The 23,345-nt window shown below is 44.7% G+C and overlaps 1 protein-coding gene across 1 annotated transcript in view; it reads right to left on the reverse strand.

Moving 5' to 3' along the window:
* LOC124758258 (calpain-9-like) overlaps positions 1–23,345 on the reverse strand; it is a 110,275-nt gene that overhangs the window by 15,354 nt on the left and 71,576 nt on the right. Inside the window, exons 6-7 of the mRNA XM_047249082.1 lie at positions 23,095–23,254; positions 15,143–15,327 (exon numbers count right to left, since the gene is read on the reverse strand). Of these exons, the coding sequence (XP_047105038.1) occupies positions 15,143–15,327; positions 23,095–23,254 (345 nt within the window). The remainder of the gene's footprint in view (positions 1–15,142; positions 15,328–23,094; positions 23,255–23,345) is intronic.

Here is a 23,345-nt window from a genome sequence, read left to right on the forward strand (position 1 = left end):
CTCATGAATCCATAGACCCTACCTGTTAGCAGGGGGCTGTTCAATCTAGTGGAGCCTATATAATGGCGCGGGGCGTGTGCAGGTGAAGTGATATGGGAGCACTGATACGTCTAGATACGACTCTGACAGGTGACACGTACATAAGCATCCTGTCCGATCATCTGCACCCATTCATGTCCATTGTGCATTTCGACGGACTTGGGTAATTCCAGCAGGACAACGTGACATCCCAGACGTCCAGAATTGCTACAGAGTGGCTCCAGAAACACTCTCCTGAGTTTAAACACTTCCGCTGGCCACCGAACTCCCCAGACATGAAGATTATTGAGCATATCTGGGATGCCTTGTAACGTGCTGTTCAGAAGAAATCTCCATCCCCTCGTACTCTTATGGATGTATGGACAGCCCTGTAGGTTTGACGGTGTCAGTTCCCTCGAGCATTACTTCAGACATTGAACGAGTCCATGCCACGTCGTATTGCGGCACTTCTGCGTGCTCGCGGGAGCTCTACACGATTTTAGGTAGGTGGACCGGTTTCTTTGGCTCTTCAGTGTATTATGTGTTACTTATAAACGCGTGTAATATAAAGGGTCTCCATTTTAACTGAATGAAATATTTCTAAAACCACGCATCGGATCAAAAAAGTTATAATTCCAATTTGTTTGGCTCCGAGGGGGACGTCCAATGATATAATACTTGACCTGCCACCCCGTCCCGTGGTTGGATGGCGGGGGTGTGACTTTGAAATCTTTAATGGAAACTGTCGTTTTTTATTTTAGATTATTATTCGACGGCAGAATCTATATACGTTTTGTCTGAAACATTCTCTTCGTTTCGGCACAGATGCCGCTGTAATCAGAGGAATAGGAATGGGTACACAACCGTAACTTGCGATATGCTACTCAATGGCCCTTGAATATCCAGTGGCATGTGGAACCCATCTCAATGTTGCGAGGATACGATATGCCAGTATTTTATAACTTTAAATTGGAAAACCCATTCACAACGTTGTATTCCTCCGACATATGGAACAGGAAACTACTCAACGTGCCACTGTGGCCACATATAACAGGCAGTACACTGCGACCGGAGTTCATGTATCACGCAGACGTAGAACAGATAACGGCTCTAAACATTACGGTGCTTGCACGGTGTTTGCAGCACCTACCTATCATCTCGAGAACAGACGTGCAGGTAGACCATGAATATTGCAACCACAGGAGAAAAAACTGAAATTTCCTAATTTACGGAGAATGAAGGAGAAAAGTTGAGGCTGCTGTTGCCTTTTATGGCGAGCGGTTTCCAGAGAAAACTCGTTCTAGTTCTTTCTTTGAAAAACTTTGTGAACACCTTTATGTCTGGTGGCAGCGTTCATACTGGCAAAAGAAAGCGAAGCGGACGTGTGACTGGAGAAGCTAATAAAATAGCTGTCCTAGCGGCAATGCACCACAACCCACGGATAAGCGCCTGGCAAGTACACCGCGATTCCGGTATGTCCCTAGATAGTACTGTCATAATATTGCGTCGTCATAAGCATCACCCATACCACGTATCATTGCATCAAGAACTTCATGGCGCCGATTCCATAACCGGGTAGTGTTTTGTGAAGGTGCACTTCAACAAATGCAAACGACCCCTGTTCTTTGTCATGGTGCTATTTTCCGATGAGTCTACATTCACAAACCATGGTAGCGTTAACCGGCATATCATTGCATTGCCGGAGTGTAGACAATACCTACTGGTTACGGTAAGTTGACCATCAATGTGGCGTCACAGGGAACAAACTCATTGGTCCGTATCGTGTTTACGGCACGTTGAATGGATGCAAATATCGAACATTTTTGGAACAATAACGACCTGTACTACTGCAGGATGTTACCCTGGACGTTCGACAATGTATGCGGTTTCAGCATGACGGTTGCCCAGCACATTACGCAGTTGAAGCACGGGAGGTATTACATCGTGTTAACACTCGTCGGTGAATCGGCAGGTGTGGCCCTATTAATTGGCCCGCTAGGTCACCGGATTTGACGTCACCGGATGTCTTTCTGTGAAGATATTTAAAAGAAAAGGCCCACCAGCAACTGACAACAGGCCGTGAAGACACGTCGATCGCATCAGAAACGCCAGTGCTGACATTCCCGCAGATGTTCTTCTGTCCTGCGTGCGGGTATTTGAAAATCGGATCACTAGGTGTATTGAAGTTGGCGGTACTACGTTTGAACATTTATTCTATTTGCAAAAGTAGAGTAGCGTTCGCCACGAGCCGCGGCCACGGTGCCGCGTCGAGTAGTGCCCTGTTCGATTTGTGGAAGGAATACAGCGTTGTGAAGGGGGTTTCCAATTAGAAGTTATGAAGTACTGGCCTGTCCTAAGCTCGCAACATGGATATGGGGTCCCATGTGCCATTGGATATTAAAGATCCATTGAGTAGAATTCGTAAATTGCGATTGTGTACCCATTCTTATTCCTCCGACTGCAGCGCCAGCTATGCCGAAACAATTGATTCAGACAAAATGTACTCGTATGTACATTTTGCCGTACAATCGTATCTGCAGTAAAAAACGGGGGTTCCACTGAAGAAATCCAAAGTTACCCTACGCCAAAAACGCACGAGATGCGGTGGGGGGTCGAGTGTGGCACCGTTGGTTGACCAACTGGAATTACAACTTTTTTGATCCGATGTGTAGTTTTCGAGATATTTCGATGTATCAAATTCAAATGAATACCTATGTATTAAAATTGAGGGACGTAAAAACACGCACATGTTCGAAAGCAACGTTCTACATCTACATCTACGTCATTACTCTGCTATTCACAATAAAGAGCCTCGCAGAGGTTTCAAGTTGTATCTCTACCGTTCTACTCTCGAACGGCGCGCGGGAAAAACGAGCACTTAAATTTTTCTGTGTGAGCCCTGATTTCTCTTATTTTATCATGATGATCATGTCTCCCTATGTAGATGGCTGCCAACAGGATGTTTTCACAACCGGAGAAGAAAACTGGTGATTGAAATTTCATGAGAATATCCCGTCGCAACGAAAAACGCCTTTGTTTTAACGATTGGCACTCCAGTTCACGTGTCATGTCTGTGGGACTATCTCCCCCTACAAGACGAGCTGCCCTTCTTTGTACTTTTTCGATGTCATCCATCAGTCCCATCTGATGTGGATCCCACACCGCACAGCAATACTCCAGAAAAAGGCGGACAAGCGTGGTGTAAGCAGTCTCTTTGGTAGATCTGTTGCACCTTCTAAGTGTTCTGCCAATGAATCGCAGTCTTTGGTTGGCTCTACCCACTACATTATCTATGTGATCGTTCCAATTTATGGTATTTGTGATTGTAAAACCTAAACATTTAGTTGAATTTACATCCTTCAGATTTGTGTGACTTATCGCGTAATAAAAATTTAGCAAATTTCTTTTAGTATTCATGTGAATAACGTCACACTTTTCTTTATTCAGGGTCAATTGCCACTTTTCGCACCACACAGATATCTTATCTAAATCATTTTGGAAGTCGTTTTGATTATCTGATGACATTACAAGACGGTAAATGACAGCAGCATCTGCAAACAATCTAAGACGGCGGCTAAGATTGTCTCCTTTATCGTTAATATACAGGGTTACAAAAAGGTACGGCCAAACTTTTAGGAAACATTCCTCACACACAAATAAAGAAAAGATGTTATGTGGACATGTGTCCGGAAACGCTTAATTTCCATGTTAGAGCTCATTTTAGTTTCGTCAGTATGTACTGTACTTCCTCGATTCACCGCCAGTTGGCCCAATTGAAGGAAGGTAATGTTGACTTCGGTGATTGTGTTGACATGCGACTCATTGCTCTACAGTACTAGCATCAATCACATCAGTACGTAGCATCAACAGGTTAGTGTTCATCATGAAGTGGTTTTGCAGTCAGTGCAATGTTTACAAATGCGGAGTTGGCAGATGCCCATTTGATGTATGGATTAGCACGGGGCAATACCCGTGGCGCGGTACGTTTGTATCGAGACAGATTTCCAGAACGAAGGTGTCCCGACAGGAAGACGTTCGAAGCAATTGATCGGCGTCTTAGGGAGCAAGGAACATTCCAGCCTATGACTCGCGACTGGGGAAGACTTAGAACGACGACACCTCCAATGGACGAGGCAATTCTTTGTGCAGTTGACGATAACCCTAATGTCAGCGTCAGAGAAGTTGCTGCTGTACAAGGTAACGTTGACCACGTCACTGCATGGAGAGTGCTACGGGAGAACCAGTTGTTTCCGTACCATGTACAGCGTGTGCAGGCACTATCAGCAGCTGATTGGCCTCCACGGATACACTTCTGCCAATGGTTCATCCAACAATGTGTCAATCCTCATTTCAGTGCAAATGTTCTCTTTACGGATGAGGCTTCATTCCAACGTGATCAAATTGTAAATTTTCACAATCAACATGTGTGGACTGACGATAATCTGCACGTAATTGTGCAATCACGTCATCAACACAGATTTTCTGTGAACGTTTGAGCAGGCATTGTTGGTAATGTCTTGATTGGGCGCCATGTTCTTCCACCTACGCTCAATGGAGCACGTTATCATGATTTCATACGGGATACTTTACCTGTGCTGCTAGAACATATGCCTTTACAAGTACAACACAACATCTGGTTCATGCACGATGGAGCTCCTGCACATTTCAGTCGAAGCGTTCGTACGCTTCTCAACAACAGATTCGGTGACAGATGGATTGGTTGAGGCCGACCAATTCCATGGCCTCCACGCTCTCCTGACCTCAACCCTCTTGACTTTCATTTATAGGGGCATTTGAAAGCTCTTGTCCACGCGACCCCGGTACCAAATGTAGAGACTCTTCGTGCTTTTATTGTGGACGGCTGTGATACAATACTTCTCCAGGGCTGCATCAGCGCATCAGGGATTCCATGCGACGGAGGGTGGATGCATGTATCCTCGCTAACGGAGGACATTTTGGACATTTCCTGTGACAAAGTGTTTGAAGTCACGCTGGTACGTTCTGTTGCTGTGTGTTTCCATTCCATGATTAATGTGATTCGAAGAGAAGTAATAAAATGAGCTCTAACATGGAAAGTAAGCGTTTCCGGACACATGTCCACATAACCTATTTCCTTTCTTTGTGTGTGAGGAATGTTTCCTGAAAGTTTGGCCGTACCTTTTTGTAACACCCTGTAGATCAGGAACAAAAGAGGGTCTATAACACTTCCTTGGGGAACGCCGGATATTATTTCTGTTTTACTCGATGACTTTTCGTCTATTACTACGAACTGTGACCTTTCTGACAGGAAATCACGAATCCAGTCGCACAACTGAGGCGATACTCCGTAGGCACACAGTTTGGTTAGAAGACGCTTGTGAGGAACGGCGTCGAAAGCCTTCTGGAAATCTAAAAATACAGAATCAATTTGACATCCCCTATCGATAGCACTCATTACTTCCTGATTATAAAGAGCTAGTTGTGTTTCGCAAGAACAAAATATTCTGAATCCGTGCTGACTACATGTCAATAAATCGTTTTCTTCGAGGTACTTCATAATGTTCGAATACAGTATATGTTCCAAAACCCTACTGCAAATCGACGTTAGTGATATGGGCCCGTAATTCCCTTTTTGGGTATTGGTGTGACTTGAGCAGCTTTCCAGTCTTTAGATATGGATCTTTCTGTGAGCGAGCGGTTGTATATAATTTCTAAATATGGAGCTATTGTCAGCATGCTCTGAAAGGAACCTGACTGATATACACTCTGGACCGGAAACCTTGCTATTATTAAGTGATTTAAGCTGCTTTGCGACAGCGAGGATATCTATTTCTTGTTTCTCATCTTGGCAGTTGTTCTTGATTGGAATTCAGGAATATTTACTTCGTCTTCTTTGGTGAAGGAGTTTCGGAAAATCGTGTTTAATAACTTTGCTTTAGTGGCACTGTCATTAGTGACTTCACCATTGTTATCGCGCAGTGAAGGTATTGATTGCGGCTTGCGATTGGTGTGCTTTATGTATCACCAGAATCTCTTTGGATTTTATCCCAGAATTCGAGACAGAGTTTCGTTGTGAAAATTATTGAAAGCATCTCGCACTGAAGTACGAACTATATTTCGAACTTCTGCAAAACTTTGCCAATCTTAGGGATTTTGCGTTCTTTTAAATTTGGCATGCTTTTTCTACTGCTTCTGCAACAGCGATCTGACCCGTTTAGTGTATCATGGGGGATCAGTACCATCACTTCTTAATTTATGTGGTGCATATCTCTCGATTGCTGTCGATAATCTCTTTTGAAATCATTCCACAACTTTCCTACGCTTACATGATCAGATAGGGAAGAGTGCAGACTGTCTCTTAAAAAGGCGTTAAGAGCATTTTTATCAACTTTTTTTAAATAGATGTACTTTGCGTTTCTTTTTGGTGCTTTTAGGAGTTACGGTATTCAGCCTAGCAGCTACTGCCTTGCGGTCGCTAATCCCTGTATTCGTCACGATACTTACTATTTGTCCAGGATTATTTGTTGCTAAGAGGTCAACTATGCTTTCACAACCATTTACACTTCGAGTGGGCTCATGAACTAATTGTTCAAAATAATTTTCTGAGAAAGGATTTAGTACAATTTCGGATGACGTTTTATGCCTGCCGCCGGCTTTAAACGTATAATTTTTCCAGCATCTCGAGGGTAGATAATTGTATGAGTGGGGTATCTATTTGAAATGAGACTAAAGTTTTATTTGAACTGTTAAGCAACTATATCCTTTGAGTTGGGGGTCGGTGAAACGACCCAATTAATAGTTAAGTCGGATTGCCAAGTATAAACTCTACCCATACTATTTCGCAGGAACTATCTACTTCAATTTCACTGCAAGGCAAACTACTTCTGAAACAATAAATACTCCACCACCAATTGTATTTAATCTGTCCTTCCTGCACACTGTTAGATCGTTAGAAAAATTTCTGCTGAACTTATTTCCAGCTTTAGCCAGCTTTCTGGACCTATAACTAGTTGAGCTTCAGTGCTTTCTATTAAGGCTTGGAGCCCTGTCCTTTCCCAACACAGCTACGACAATTTAAAACTACAATACCGATCGTTTCTACAACTAACTTGCTGTGTTTTACCTGCCCCCTTTTAGACGGACGCCCTTTCTGTGGTTCCCTGAGGCCCTCTAACCTAAAAAACCGCCCAGTCCCTTCCACAAAGCCCCCGGTACCCGTGTAGTCGCTTCCTACGTGTAGTGGACTGCTGACCTATTAAGCGGAACCCGGAAACCCAGCACCCGATGGCGCAAGCCAAGGATACTGCAGCATACACGGTCACAGAACCGCCTGAGCCTCTGATTCAGACCCTCCATTCGGCTCATCACCAAAGGACCACAGTCGGTTCTATCCATGATTCTGCAGATGGTGAGCTCCGCCTTAATCTCGCAAGCAAGATTGGCAGTCTTTAGCCTCTCAAAACCAGAGAGAATCTCTTCCTATCCAAAGCGGCATACGTCATTGGTACCGACATAAGCCACCACCTGCAGTTGGCTGCACGCTGTACTCTTCATGGCATCCGGAAGCAGCCTTTGCACATTCGGAATGACTCCCCCGGTATGGACACGGAGTGCACACTGGCTTCCTTCCCTTCCTTGGCAGCCATGTTCCTAAGGGGCCTCATTTTGCGCCTAACGTTGGAGCTCCCAACTACCAGCAAACCCACCCTCTGTGAACGCCCTGACCTTGCGGGCCGAGACGTTTCCTCTGGGACTGGGTGAACGACTGCATCCAGCTCAGACATCATCAGCCACAGATAACGCCTGAAACCTGTTCGTCAAACGAACCGGGGAGGCCCTACAATTGGCCCCTCGGAATGTTTTTCGCTGCCTGCCAGATTTTGGAATGATCTCCCACTCGACCACAGGTGAGGGGTCAACCTCCGTGCAGGCAGTACCCGGAGTAGCCACAGCAGTGGACAGAACGGGGGACACGTGGGACGTGATCGACGTCTCTCGCACCCCACGTCTGACCCCCCCACAGTGATGCCCCTTGGCAGCAGCCTCAAGCTGTGTGACGGAAGCCAACGCAGCCTGGAGCTGTGAGCGAAGGGTTGCCAACTCAGCTCGCATCTGTACACAGCAATCACAGTTAATATCCATTACTGCAGTGGCTCCCGTTTTAAGTTCGTAAAAATATAGAACAAACGAACGGCGTACTCGCCTTTTTAGAAGCAGGAACCACAGGTGCTCTGTCGCTGACGGTCCATCCGACACTCATTGTGTCATAATTTCAAAGCAAGCGGCGAAGAACTTTCGGAGATTTATGATATTGTACAAACGAAGCTTTACTATTTTATTTATTTTTATTAATATAGACAACAAAACAAAAAACATTTGTTGTACCGATCCATAAACTTTTCTATGCCTTCTGTAGACTCAGTTGCTGCCAACTTGTTCACCCTGCCACTAACATCCTCTTTCTGTTCGTTGTCGTTTTCATTGTTCTTTCCGCCCCCCCCCCCCCCCAAAAAAAAACACTTTCTGTTTGGGACAAGATGACAAACACTTAGGGGACGAGTCTGGGCTATAGGCGGAGGTCCGAAAAATTCCTATTGCCGAAGCAGATCAGTCGCCAAACCAGCAGAAGGCGGGAGACAGTTATCCTGAAGAAGCTCAGTGTCGCTGATTAACAATTCGAGCCGTTTGTTTTCTACGGCGCGAAGTTGTCGGTGAAGGGTCTGAAAGTAGTGCGCCCTTTCTATCCCAAAACACTGTGGCCATATCCTATTTGGTGGTCAACATTTCTTCGGGTGTTTTTGGTTTTGTTGAGGATTGTAAATGATGCCATTCCATTGAGTGGCGGTTTCTTTCTAGACTATTATGTGATACCCAGGGCTTGGCACCAATAAGTATGTGATCCAAATATACGCCATCCCTGTCGCATCAAATGAGAAACGTCAATGAAGCTCCCGTTCCTTGTCTTTTGTATTCGTCTGTCAAAAGTCGAGCAATCCTCCTAATAGACACCCTTCTATACGGCAAATCATCACTAACAGTTTTGTAAAGTACTGATCGTGAATTTTCAGTAAAGGACAAGTTCATACCGCCAGCAGTGATATGTCTATCTTTTCTAACTGAAGCCTCGGTCACCATACTTACACAAACTTCAGTAGGTCGGTCGCTTTTGCATTGAGAAACCATATTACGCTACGAACCTCACACTTAGAAGGACCTTTAATTTTGTCAAACGTTTTAAAATCGCACAAATAAAGAGCAAACGACAATTCCTGTTTGGGTTTAGCGTCGCACTAGCGCCAACGACTGGAAAGGTGTTAGGGCGGCGGGGAAAAGGAGGGGGGGGGGGGGGGAATTGCGCGGCTCGTTAGATCAAAAACTTTCTTTTCTTTTAAAATGGCTATTGTAAGCGGGACGAAACAAGGTAATATTTCGTTAATCTCATGCATTAACAAAACTCATACTGTACCCGTAACGTGAACTTCTAAAACCCAGGCGAACACGCTGATATATAGTATGTAGTAAGTGTGGCTGTGACAAGGCGAGGAAAATTAAAATGAGGGCAACTTCGTGGACGTTCGTTAATCGGATGGCTTCATCGGAAGTAATAGCTATTGATCACTAGTAATACTTATGTAACAGTTTCATCAGAACCTGACTGTTCCGAAGGCTTGTGCGCTTGTTCTAAGTTGCTGACACAGTTTCGCAGAACTTATCGACGAAATGTCAACGGAAGTGGACTCACGTTGGCGCAAACGTTTCGGATCGATACCACGGCATCATGCCACTACGTGAGTTATCGTTATCTCGTTATCATCCGCTGCACCAGGTCGTATTGAATATTACTCTTTCCATTACACGCTGTCCTTTTCTTTACAAAATCATTTCAATCTACAACTCACCAACGCAGTGTCATTACCAACTGACACAATTTTTTTATATTGACAATTACTCAGAAATTTTTTACTTACATTGTTAACGTGAACAACAGAAGCCCCGAGGATCAGAGTTATGAACACGTGGGTAGAGGCAGGGGGATAACTAATTGTAGATAGAAGCGTATGCTTTGTATATTCACATTTTCAGTAGTTTCTGACATTCGCTGGTAACATGAGAAAGAGAATATCCGATTGAAGAGACTACGTCGGTCGAACATTCTGGAATTCAGAGCCGTCTGGCATGTTGTTTTGCAGGGGAAGTAGCAGCAAACGGCGAAATTGTATAGTAATTTTAAGTCATATAGATGTGGAGGCACTAGCTACTAGTCAATATTCTTCACATCTTACGACTTTCTTCAGACCGATACTCCATTCATACTTTAATAACTATGGCGGGACAAAATCAAAATGCTAGTTTGGTTTGCGAAGAGTATTTTTTTTTTTTTCGCAATGATACGAAAGATCGTAGGGCGCGAGTGCGTAGCGATGGTGGTGGTGGTGGTGGTGGTGGTGGTGGTGGTCGAAGGTGGCTGTTGTCCTCCCGTAATCCTTGCGGGCAATGTTCTTACAGACAAAACGGCCCAAAGTCTTCTCGAAATAATCTTATAGACAGTGACTAAGCCATTTCTCCGAAATATATTTTCTTTCAGGCATGCTAGAATAGAACAGTGTGGAGCAGGCCTTCCGTGAAGTTTTGAAAATGTGAGAGAGATACTGCTAGATGTGTAACTCTGAGAGCGGGTGGTGGATCGTATCTGGGTATCTCAGTCCCAGACCGGAATGCACTTTTAATCTGCCAGTATGTCTCAAAACAGAGAACGCTCCGAACGAAAGTTTCTTTCTGCGAACAGAACATATTGTGTCGAGTTTCCCCTCGGTTGTGTATTAATTTTAAATGTACCTTTATTACATGCGTTCTCTTTATTTCCGAAATTCGGTATTTACGTGTGATGATTGTAAACATAATGAGAAAAAATACTTTGAAAGAACTAAGGCTGGAGTCTGAAGAGTGTTTTATGACCGAGTCTTAGGTTCGACGTAAGAAAAGTATTCAAACAAGGTTATTCAGGTGGGAGGTGTTGAAACGAGAGTGATTCTGGGTGTACATAGCGGCATTAAGATGAAATACGGAATGTGTGGCATCGTAATTTGGTGTGGGATATGTGTTCATTGAAAGATATGACATGTTAACCTCACAGGTTTCCCACAGTATTCATATGTTACTTAATACCAATGCAAAAACTCCACGACTAGAAAGTTTCCCGTTGTTACCCACCTGGGCTTGTTCCAAGTTTCTAACCACTTTAGTGTCGACAGCAGTTAAACTCTGTCCTTCCTTCGGTCTTCGGCAGGGTGGCGTAACATTCCCCACGACTCCGTATCCTGGACTGATGGAAATTTCTGAGAGCTGTGCAGCTGTTATCTATTGCAAATCCAAAGGAAACGAGGGCTAGTCTTTTCCGTGGTATAATACTTTGAATTACAAAGATGACGTAATTCTTGTCGCACGAGCTTGTGAAAAATCGAAGAAAAGTAAACTGACAAGCTCAAGAACACAACGCGTTACCTGGCTGTAACGAGAGTACAGCAACTGTCCATGCGGCGTAATGTCCCGAGACAACTAAACAAGGCTACGAATCTGAACATCTGTTCGGTTGTAATCTACAGCACCTTACTTTCCCGCTCAATACTAAATTCTTGATTCGATAAACCTTCGTGGCGGAAGCAAGCAGAGTTTGGTTTCTCAATGCATGCATTTTCTCTTAACTTTTAGTCTGAGTTTTTATTCGAGTCTATCATTTATTTTTTCAATAAAATTTAGGCAGCTTAACCTAGGCATAATACTACTTTCGAAAGCAATGTTATTCTTGTTGCTCATAGTATAATGCCTACGCGAGTTTGGACATCAATTGAGTGACGCATTTATACGCCTAATATTTTCAATTTGTATTGTTTCCTGTGAAAAAACTCTGATTTACGAATAGGAAGAACAGACCAATAAACCAGTGTAGCAGAACTATGTTTAGGAAAACAAGATGGCGACTATCGTATTGAAATTAACAGACTCATAGTGGTGCAGTGAGTCGTTGAGTTACATCGTTAAGCACGAACTGCAGAAATATCAGTTTATAGCAAATTTCAAGGATATATGTGAAGCATCACTATCAGTTGTAGGCTTGAAACATTTCCGAAACGATTAAGTTTGTAAACTGTTCGCGGGCCACCGTGGTTATAAATTAGAAGAAAAATAAACCGAGGACGCATCACGAAGGAATTATCCAAATGGGGCAGAAATCGATAGATGTTGTGGCCGTGTGCAGACAAACAAATGATTACAGTTTTAGCAAGACAACAACCCGTTGGTCCTCCACTGGCCCTTACGCAAGCATTTATTCGTCTTGCCATTGTTTGGTATAATTGTTGGATGTCCTCCATGCCAAGTTCTGACTAATTCGCGCGCTGGATCGTATAAATTCCGAGATACTTGGCGTGTCCTGCCCATAACGCTCAAAATGCCCTCAAGTTGGAAGAGATACGACGAGCTTCCTGGCCAAGGTACTGTTTGTGAAGCACGAAACCAGGCAGTAGAAGCTCTCGCCGTGTAAAGGCGGGCATCGTCTTGCTTGAATGTTAGTTCTGAATGACCTGGCATGAAGGACAACAAAACGGGAAGTAGAATATCGTCGACGTATTGCTGTGATGTAGGGGTGCCGCGGATGACGAAGCACGGGGTCCTACCATGAACCCTGGAATGTAATTGTCTTCAGTGATGAGTCCCGCGACTCTCGCCGCCACACGGCCCGACATCCAGGAGTGATGTCTAGGGAGATATTTCTCTTACAGCACGACGCCTTTGGTTTGCTATCCGCGGCACCATTACGGTATAGTGGTGCGTCGACGATATTCGGCATTCCGTTTTATCACCCTCATTGAAAGCCATCCTGGGCTTAAATTTCAGCACCCGCCCGCACTTGGCGAGAGTTTCTGCTGCTTTTATTTGTGCTTGCCAAACCCTACCTTGGCCAGAAATGTCGCCGGATCATTTCTCAATTAAGAATGTTTGGAGCATTATGGGCAGGGCGCCCCAACCAGCTCGGAACTTTGACGATCTAACAGACCAATTGGATAGAGATTGGCTCGATATCCCGCAGTAGGACATCCAACTCTACCTATCAGTAACAAGCTGAATATCTGATTGCAAAAGTACCAGACGTGGATCAACGCGGTAATTCATTTGCTCAGTTTGTGAAGCTTTTTCCCTTCAGTAAAACATTCATTTTTTCTGAAATTATGATCATTTGTTTGTCTTGATATGTACATCACATTTACCGATTTCCGTCCAGTTCGGGTAATTCCATCGTGGTGCGTTCTTCTTTGTCTTTCTTTTGAGTGTATAACGAGTGTGACAAAATGGCGGTATCCAAAACCTACACCGACGCAACGGTGGTGCACCAAGGGCCATCGACAACAGTAGTAAACGACAGCTGTGAATGTGCGTATGCCGGTCGGAGTGGCCGAGCGGTTCTAGGCGTTACAGCCTGGAACCGCGAGACCACTACGGTCGCAGGTTCGAATCCTGCCTCGGGCATGGATGTGTGTGATGTCCTTAGGTTTGTTAGGTTTAAGTAGTTCTAAGTTCTGGGGGACTGATGACCTCAGATGTTAAGTCCCATAGTGCTCAGAGCCATTTGAACCATTTGATGTGCGTATGGGCGAATAGACGTGCAACTGTTGAGCAGATGACCGCTCAGATAAACCAACGGGCTACAAACAGTGTCTCCTCGACGACCATTCAGTGGATGTTGCTGCGTATGGGCCTCCACAGTGGGTGCATTGTTCATACACCCAGACTAACTGCCGTTGACCGACGACAAAAGCTGGAATTTACACGCTAATGCCGCAATTGTACGTCCAGTGAGTGGCGACAGTTGGTATTTTGAGATGAATCACGTTTTATGCACCACTGGACAGATGGTCGTTGGCTGCAACGATCTTCGGAAGGGTCCAAACCGCAGGATGCAGCGTTAAGATCTGGGGAATGTTTTCGTAGCACAACGGATCAACACACGCTTTTATGTATGCCTGGGACCAGCTTGGTTTTCCTGAGCACGATGGCATCTACCCGCAGAACAATGAAACGTGCCACACATCTTTTACTTTACGTGCCTGGTTCGAAGAGCAACAGGGGGATAGTTTACCGTACTCCCCTAGCCACCAAACTCCCCAGGTGCAAATTCGCTGCTTGGATCCTAACCAAGAAACAGAGAGGAACTGCCCACGGCACTGGAGTCGTTTTGGTCCAAATGGCTCTGAGCACTATGGGACTTAACATCTAAGCTCATCAGTCCCCTAGAACTTAGAACTACATAAACCTAACTAACCTAAGGACATCACACACATCCATGCCTGAGGCAGGATTCGAAGCTGCGACCGGGCTCTGAGCACTATGGGACTTAACTTCTGAGGTCATCAGTCCACTAGACTTATAACTACTTAAACCTAACTAACCTAAGGACATCACATACATCCATGCCCGAGGCAGAATTCGAACCTGCGACCGTAGCTGTCACGCGGTTCTAGACTGAAGCGCCTAGAACCGCTCGGCCACCCCGGCCGCCTGCCTTAGTGAAACGGATTTGCGCAGCATATGCGTACGGCAATAAACGATAAATAGTTTGGACGAGAAGAGAACAGAAGCTTTCGAAATGTGGTGCTACAGAAGAATGCTGAAGATTAGACGGGTAGATCACATAGCTAATGAGGAGGTATTGACTAGAATTGGGGAGAAGAGAAATTTGTGGCACAACTCGACTAGAAGAAGGGATTGGTTGGTAGGGCACGTTCTGAGGCATCGAGGGATCAACAATTTAGTACTGGAGGGCAGCATGGAGGGTAAAAATCGTAGAGGGAGACCAAGAGATGAATACGCTAAGCAGATTCAGAAGGATGTAGGTTGCAGTAGGTACTGGGAGATGAAGAAGCTTGCACAGGATAGAGTAGCATGGAGAGCTGCATCAAACCAGTCTCTGAACTGAAGACCACAACAACAACACCAACAACAATGCGTACGGCAACGTGCGAGCAGACGTGTCAATACAGCAATGTTATGGGCTAGGTGTGAAAAGGCTGTTTTATGATGCAGCACTTCACAGGCGCCTATAGGACTGCAGCAGCTGGAGATGTAAAGAGTGCTGGAGACGATCGCTCACCCGTCGCTCCAGGCGCCGGTCCACTCGCGGTGGTCGGCCCAGGGGTTGCGCACGCGCACCATGCGCAGCGGCCGCCGGCCGGCCTGCCGCACGTGGCGCACCTCCCGCACGGTGTAGGCGTGGCCGCGCGCCAGCCCGCTCTCCGTCACCGCTGGCCTACTTGCCGACACGGACGCCCAGTTGCCCTGCAAAAGCGACATTATCAACTCTGTCTCTCTGTGTACCTGTCCCTCCTTAAAACACTAGCATTTTCGTTGTTAGAACACCCTTCACCTCCTTTCCCAAGGTGGCTTCCATCAACTCACCCTCCCGGATGATGCCCTCTCTCCCTTCATTTATCCCTCCTATCAACTCTGATCCTCACCCCCTCTCCTTTCCTCCGTCCTTTTCCTGGGCTCCCTCTCCCCCTCCTTCCATCCTCTTTTTTGCCCCACCTACCCTCTCTCTGCCCCCCTTCTCTCCTCCAAGTCATTTTGCATTTCCCTCCTCTGCCTTTCCCCATTCCCTCTCGCGTCTGCCCTACCCCTCCCCCCCTTATGAGTCCTCTCCCTCCTTTGGTCCCCCCCCTTTCGTTTTTCCTCTCCTCCCTCCTTGTTTTCCCCCCATCTGCCCAGGTCCCCCCCCCCCCCCCCCATCAACCCTCGGCTATGGTGTGTCATCCTTGTGCCGACATTTCAGTACAGTGTTTACAGTGAGTGTTCAGTGTTGTGTGTCTTCTCCGAAGTGTTGCGAACGGACATCATACTGCCGCTGGGAGTGATTTTTATATCTCTTGCGAACAGAAACCAGAATGTCGCCATGCTTTTTGTCTGTCTACTATGTTCCCTGTCTGCTCCCTGTGTATTTTATTAGCTTTGCCAACCCTTTATGTTTTAACTTTCCACGATTTTCCGCCGTTTTATCGCCTGCTTTTATTGTTTCTTATCTTCTTTCTTACGTTTTTTTAAAAAGTCTGTAGGCTGCAGAGCAGCGTAATAAGCTGTTGCCAGCCCGCCCCCTTCGGGGGGAATCGAAATACAATAAAGGAAAAAAAAAGTTGTTAGAAGTCTATAGTCTTAAACGCATTTGCAAACACAAATATTTACGTGATAAACTTTGTGATATTAAGCTCTCTTTCTACAGTGCGATTTAAAAGCCGCGCACATGACAATAAATAAATCTGTAAACAGGAGTTGCACTGCATCAGTTCGATCAGCCACTGCAAGATAGCACAATATGTTTCACCAACAGTAAATGAAGAGCCCAATGTAACAAGTTAGATCACGTGGCATTTATAGTATTGTGCAGCTAATAGCGCGGTAAACATGTCTTTTTTCCAAGAGCAACGAGTTTTTGCTGTTGTTCAGCATTATTTGTCATCCATATGCACATATCATACGTGCATTTCCTGAGAAATGTGCAGTTGCCACGTTGCCAAATAATTCAGTAATAACGAGACTAATCTCCCGGTACTGGGAACGTGGACCAGTTGTAGACAAGAAAAGAACTTGAGACCAGCTGCAAGAACGCTAAACTGCCTGAGGTGACAAATGTCATCCTTTGCTCGCTTTCAAAAAGTTTGAGACTGTCTCTCCAATCTCAGATTTCATATGGTGGTGCTCCGAAACCGATGCAGAAGTTAAAATTTCGTGCTTATCATGATCGTAATGTAGAGGAATTGAAGAGGCAGAATAAACAAAAGCGTCTAGTGTATTGTACGTGGATTTGGTCATTTTTAACATCCATGGAATCATAAAACTGGATCGCATTTCCTGTACTGATGAGACTTGGCTTCACCGTAGTGGATGCATGAATAGTCAAAACACAATACTTTGGTCAACCAGCCGGCCGGGGTGGCCGAGCGGTTCTAGGCGCTTCAGTCTGGAACCGCGCGACCGCTACAGTTGCAGGTTCGAATCCTGCCTCGGGCATGGATGTGTGTGATGTCCTTAGGTTAGTTAGGTTTAGGTAGTTCTAAGTTCTAGGGAACTGATGACCTCAGAAGTTAAGTCCCATAGTGCTCGGAGCCCTTTGAACCATTTTTGGTCAACCGAAAATCCATATGTGTTCCATGAAAACAACTTGCACTGTCAGAAAACTGGAATGTGGTGTGCTTTATCGCGTCCTTGAACAGTGATCCCTAGTTTCTTTGAAATTTTAGTTAATGGTATTTTGTACCAAGACGTCATTCAACAGTTAATTTCGCTTCTTCAGGCAGATGAACATCCTTGTTGGTTACAGCTGGACGACGTCACTGATGGCACAACAAATGAAACAAGTCTTATCATAAGCGAATATTTTGGTAATCGAATCATCTCTAAAGGATTACGGCCCTTACTCGCTCCCGATTTAACTCTCTAGACTTCTTCCTCTGGCGCTAAAAGTAAGGGTCTTTAAAAACAGGACGTACACACAGGCGGAACTAAAGATTAACATAACAACGGAGATTAACATCAGTGTCGTTATTCTATGTAAGGTGGTCTCAATCTGGTAAAATGAATTCATGGATGCATTACTGAACAGGACGACAATTTTGAGCGTGTGCTATAAATAATGTGTATGATATTATGGTATATAACACTTTTTAATGCGCACGACTTTTCGATCGCCCTTATTACAACTTTTTTCGGCTATAAAGTAAACACATATAAACGAAGACAATAGGGTAAGTAACGACCATTTCGCTTTAACAAAGGGGGTTAATCAACAGACCAATAGTGCATGTTTCGGCGGTTTACCTGTCCATGAGTGGTAAGTGTGGCTTCATCACTAAACAAGATACGTGATACATCTGGAGTATCCTGTCTTAATGCCCATGTACAAAGTTAACACGATTATTATATTCGTTTCCACCCAGCTCTTGATGGGAAGAGAAAAAATAGGAGTGGAACCCATGTCGATGGGAAATGCATAGGACCTCATACCTACTTCTCGTGCGACTCTATTGGAGTTAACGTACGGATCAACTGAAACAGCAGCAGCAAGAACGTTAATTTCTCCCCTATTCTGTCGTCACTTGTTTCTCTCTGTTAAGTTATCTAGGTGTTGCACTATCACTTCGACGTGACTGGTTGAGAAGGTTGATAAATAATAGCCGTGATGGTTGACGTTATCGGAATATCTCGCCGCGTATACAGTACATGAACGAACTGCATTACACTCTCCGTACACTATGAATCTGTCGGCTTCTTCTGGATTGGTAAATCCTACTGCTTTGACCGTCACACACTGACTAGCAAGTCGCAGAGCACTCATGGAACACACAAGCACACTATAAGAGAACACACCAACATAGTTTCTGGCAACTACGCAGGTTGAATGGCCCAAACAAGTATCGATGTAGAAGCCTTTCAAAATATGATATATGTAAATGACTCGCATTAGAATCCTGCAATAAACACCACCAACACTCTAATTTACCCCACTTTCTGTTTGTTAATCTCAAGAGGCATTGTTCCATTTTAAAAAATGTACGTTTGCACGAAAACACACATTCTAAGAATTATGATAATCTGTTTTCTGGCTAACAATACGAGCCACTGACTACCAGTCTATTCTGTGAAAATCGCACATCAATAGCACTTTCCATTTTCGCAATTTTTAGGTAATTCATCCTGTATGTCGAAAGCCATAGCTATTCTTTCGGAATATGTAATTCAATAGTATCGAAAAGTAGGTGATCCATGTCACTAACAAGATTCACTTTGAGTGCAAAAGCAACCATTTCCGTCACTCTATCCTGAACGTTACCAACCGCTATGGAGAACGCCAAAAGCACATAAAACTTGAGAAATCAGCAATTACTGATCAGAGTCTTGCAAACAAACACAGAATAACGTTTTATTAAACTAAAATCTTGTCCACAGTTCTTAATACTGGGATTCTGTTGCTAAAGAAGCAGTAGAAATTCGAATCTTCAAGAACATCTTCAACCGGGACAGCGGAACGCTGAGAAGACAAAGAGAAGTCTACTTAATTGTTCAGTTTCCCACGAGACCGCTGGCGCCACCATCGCAGATATGGGCACAGTCTCTGGTAACAAGTGCGACTTGAGCCGTTTATGGGCTATAAATCGTCACCACAAGAGCAGCCACGGCAGTTTTTCTTACGAAGACTATGGAGACTTTCGTTGAAAGCTCAAACTGAACCCGGATTTAACGTGGCAACCAAACTCAGAATGTCGCCGTGGAAAGCATCGACTCGATGTCGCAGTATCAATGCACACTGATTGTAATGCCTCTATGCATTAAATCCACCCTGACAACATTATTACAATGACAAAAAGCTTTCGACACGAGTTTCCTTGTTGATTCAAATGGTTCAAATGGCTCTGAGCACTATGGGACTTAACATCTGCGGTCATCAGTCCTCTAGATCTTAGAACTACTTAAACCTAACTAACCTAAGGACATCACACACATCCATGCCCGAGGCAGGATTCGAACCTGCGACCGTAGCAGTCGCGCGGTTCCGGACTGAAGCGCCTAGAACCGCTTGGCCACCGCGGCCGGCCATGTTGACTGAGTTTGAATTTTCGCTGTTCTTCTAGGTAGTAAAGAGTAACGCCAATCGAATGAGTGGCACTTCGCCTCTGGGGTGAAGTGAAACACATACGTCTCATCACTAGTAGGAGTTTGGCCAAGAAAGGCATTTCTGTCAGTGTAACAGCGCGCCGGCGCTGCAGCCATTCTGTCTGTTTCGTGTTAATCAGTCAGCAGCCGGTGTAGTTACCGTTAACAAATTCTGTTATGGTCATGATGTTTGGACACAGTTTCATCAACGAAAGAACGAGAAATAATTGGGAAACTATTGTCTCACTTGTTTAAATTTACACGTCTATCTTAAGTGATTTCGTCCCCTACTTGGGTCTCCGAACCGTATGCGATGAGTGACGAACGTGGTAGTCGATTTATTCATGCACATTTGTTCGGGAGTTGTTGAACATGTCACATCACTGTCTCACATACCTTTCGTTCATTATTTGCACCACGATACAGTTTTCTTTTTTTGCAAGTTTCGGCTTCTCAGCGTTCCAAACTTGGATAACAACTGGGACCTTTCTGTGGGCGGGATTTTGTACCGAACATTTAATTTTAATCACAAAATACACAACTTGTTTCGACTGGCTCTCATGTAACAATGAAGATAGGTGTCGAGGAGTCCATTCGACGCTGTATATAAGCTTGACATCACTCTGTGGACCTGCAATGTGACAGTTTCGTTACTGTTGCTCTCGTATTTACATATGTTTGATATTCGCTACTACCTTTGTTTTCTTGTAACTAATGTGATTATTAAACTGTAAGAGGAAATTGGTTTTGTTGCCCATTTGTGGCAATGTGTACGTATGGAACAAACAAAAAGCAGCAAATCGTGATCAATTTAAGACACGTCTTAGCCCTGTCGTCTGACCATTTAGCAGATATTTAGTTTTGTTACAACACTACGTTACTTTAATAACGCTAAGAAAATGCAGTGCCACTGTCGCTAGCTGCAAAGGTACAAGAGCTACAGTTTTGCAATAGGACGTTGGAAACTAGGTGAATGAGGCTTCATGAGTGTACGGGTTCGCTAACCGATTACTAGGAACCAAAAAGTGAAAGATCCTACGTAATAAAGCCAGACAGACATTCCATCGTAAAGGGAATTTTTATTTTTCGTCTTCATTGCTTTTGTAGCGTCTTCCGATCCATCCACACAACAGCGTGCTGCTGGTTGCCGCGCTGTCGAGTGGCCTGCAACTGGATCGCAGCTCGTCCTGCCTGTGACACCCGCTGCAGTACTGGGGGCGCCACGTCCGCCAGATACAGCCGGCACCAGCTCTGTCCACGAACTACGTGAAAGTAGACAACTTGCCGGTATTCCTCCTCCAGGTGGCCTCTGTAAGACAGCCCAACAGCTCGCCGGTCAGTGCGGATTCCAGCCTCGACCCCGACTTGACCTCAGTCTACTCGTCAGATCTCAGCGCTTGCCAATGGAACCAGACACATCATCAGTGCAGCCTACGCCGACCGTGCAGCCTACACGAACACTGAAGCGATAACATTTTGTATGTCGGTTGAGGATACTGTTCTTGAAGACACTTAATTAAAACTTGCGGTTTGTCAAGGGTAAAAAAAGAAAAAAAAACTTTGTAAAAACCTCACAGAAATCGGTAATTTAGAAGCGGATTTTTCCGTTTTCATGGCCTTGCTACAGGTCTGTCTTCGCTCCTTCTCGCGACCGCAGTTCTGGATTGTGCCGCGAACCGAGCAGTCGTCTGTTAAGCGGCACCGTGGGCAGAGCGGCCCGTCTCCGATTTCAGGCACAGCACACGTGTTCCAGTTATCCCGCCGCAAACTTTTTGTCCCTGTAGCCTTCGACATCCATTTGCGACAATAAACACCTCAGAAATTCATCGTAATTTTTAAAATAGGCATTGGGATTGAATTCGCTCTGTACGTTCCATATAATTAGATCTCGATCTTGCTTCTTGCGACTGCAAATTTCGAGATCCTCCAAGACGTTAAGAATCGTCCCTCTTAAGCTGTCTTTAGGGTGTTCATCTTCCGATCAACGTCTATGATAGATGCTTTAACGTTGTTTTAACAGTGTCTGTGCTCCCTGAAATTTCCAAGCTCCTCCCCATTTGTTCTATGAACGGTTTGTTACAGTCAGTGCAATTGATCGTATACATACCTGAATCCCAAAAATTATTCCTATTGCTACAGATTTAATGGCATAGCTTGAACTTAGCATTTTTTTACGAAAAACTATTCATTTACTTTATGAGAGCATCTTTCGAATTTGTCGGAAGTCTTTCCGTTGTAGGTTATAGCCACGTATTCTTTCTTTCTGTTGTTTTTCTTAACTGTGACGTGTTGGTTTTTTTTGTTTTAGTCGTTTTTTCTTTGTTATAAACTCTCATAGCACCCTTCCTCTTTGTCCGGTCGCTGTTCAAACCTATAACCGAAGGCTTGTTTATTATGTTTGACTTATTTGACTAAAGTAATTGCAGAAACATTTCATGTTAAATTGTGACAATTTTTATTTTAAAAAATTGTTATAATTTTGTAAATATTTAGGATCCACAAACAGGAAAACAGTTGTGCCGAGCGACTGTATTCATTTCAAGTAGTGAAGGGTGCAGCAATCAGTTGCAATGATGTTTATTGTATATCTAGGTTGCGGTCACAGTGTGGCAATCTTCAGTCCAGTAATAAAAGTGAAAATATTAAAATAACTTGAATATGCACATAGATTCAACTGGGCGATTCATGCTAGAGGCTGAGTTCACACTGAAGCCCTCTTTATAATTACAATGCAGCTGGCTTCAGCGTACATCGTACCAACGTACAGCAGCGTCCTTATATGTATTACGGGCTGACAGCATGTAAGGCCGTCGCTGTACATTGATATGATGTACGCTGGGGAGCCAGCTGCGTTGTAATTTTGTAAAGAGGACCTCAGTGTGGACTCAACCTCTAGCACGAATAGTTCAATTGGGACTATGTGCACATACAAGTGTTTTTGATGTTACATTTACTGGTTTGTATTTTATGACTAACATTTAAAGCTTATGCGACTCTACATTTAATAAGGTATGCATCGTACCTTATTGTCATTTGTTCTTCATATGTCTTGAAATTTATATGAAGATTTTCAGCTGTCCCCATCGAGGTTTATCAACAACATCTGTCGGCAGCTGAGGGTTTCAATTAATTATAATTTACTTGGAATTTATTTGTTAGTAACGACTCGTATAAACCCTTCAGTAGGGTTACACCCTAGCTTATTTTAACCTTGATACTTATGAGTTTAATGAAGTAGTAACAGTGGATCCCGCAGTAAGTGTTTGCCACAGCCAACCGCCCATTAAATTCTTAATGTTGCAGAAGCACCCAATAGAGAGCACTGTAGGTTATCAGTACCGGTCTAAGCTGAGCCGTGCTGTGCTGCTAGCTATCTTAGCGCGCTGGGCAGACGCGAGTCACCTTCTTGGCGCAGGTGACGAGGTCCCCGCGCGCGAAGGCGTCCCTCAGCAGCGGGTAGAGCGCGGCCGACGAGCGCAGCTTCTCGGCGACGCCGCCCGTCAGGTCGACGAGCGCCTCGAGCGCGTGCCCGCCCGCCAGCGCCTCGTAGCTGCCGTGCAGCCTGCGGCAGCGGCAGGGCGGAAGCGTCAGCTCAGCTCTGCACCCACCCACTGTACTTCTAGCTGCCTCTCCACAAACACTAAAGGACAAGT

Source organism: Schistocerca piceifrons, chromosome 1 (genome assembly GCF_021461385.2).
Source record: "Schistocerca piceifrons isolate TAMUIC-IGC-003096 chromosome 1, iqSchPice1.1, whole genome shotgun sequence".
Taxonomy (NCBI): domain Eukaryota; kingdom Metazoa; phylum Arthropoda; class Insecta; order Orthoptera; family Acrididae; genus Schistocerca; species Schistocerca piceifrons.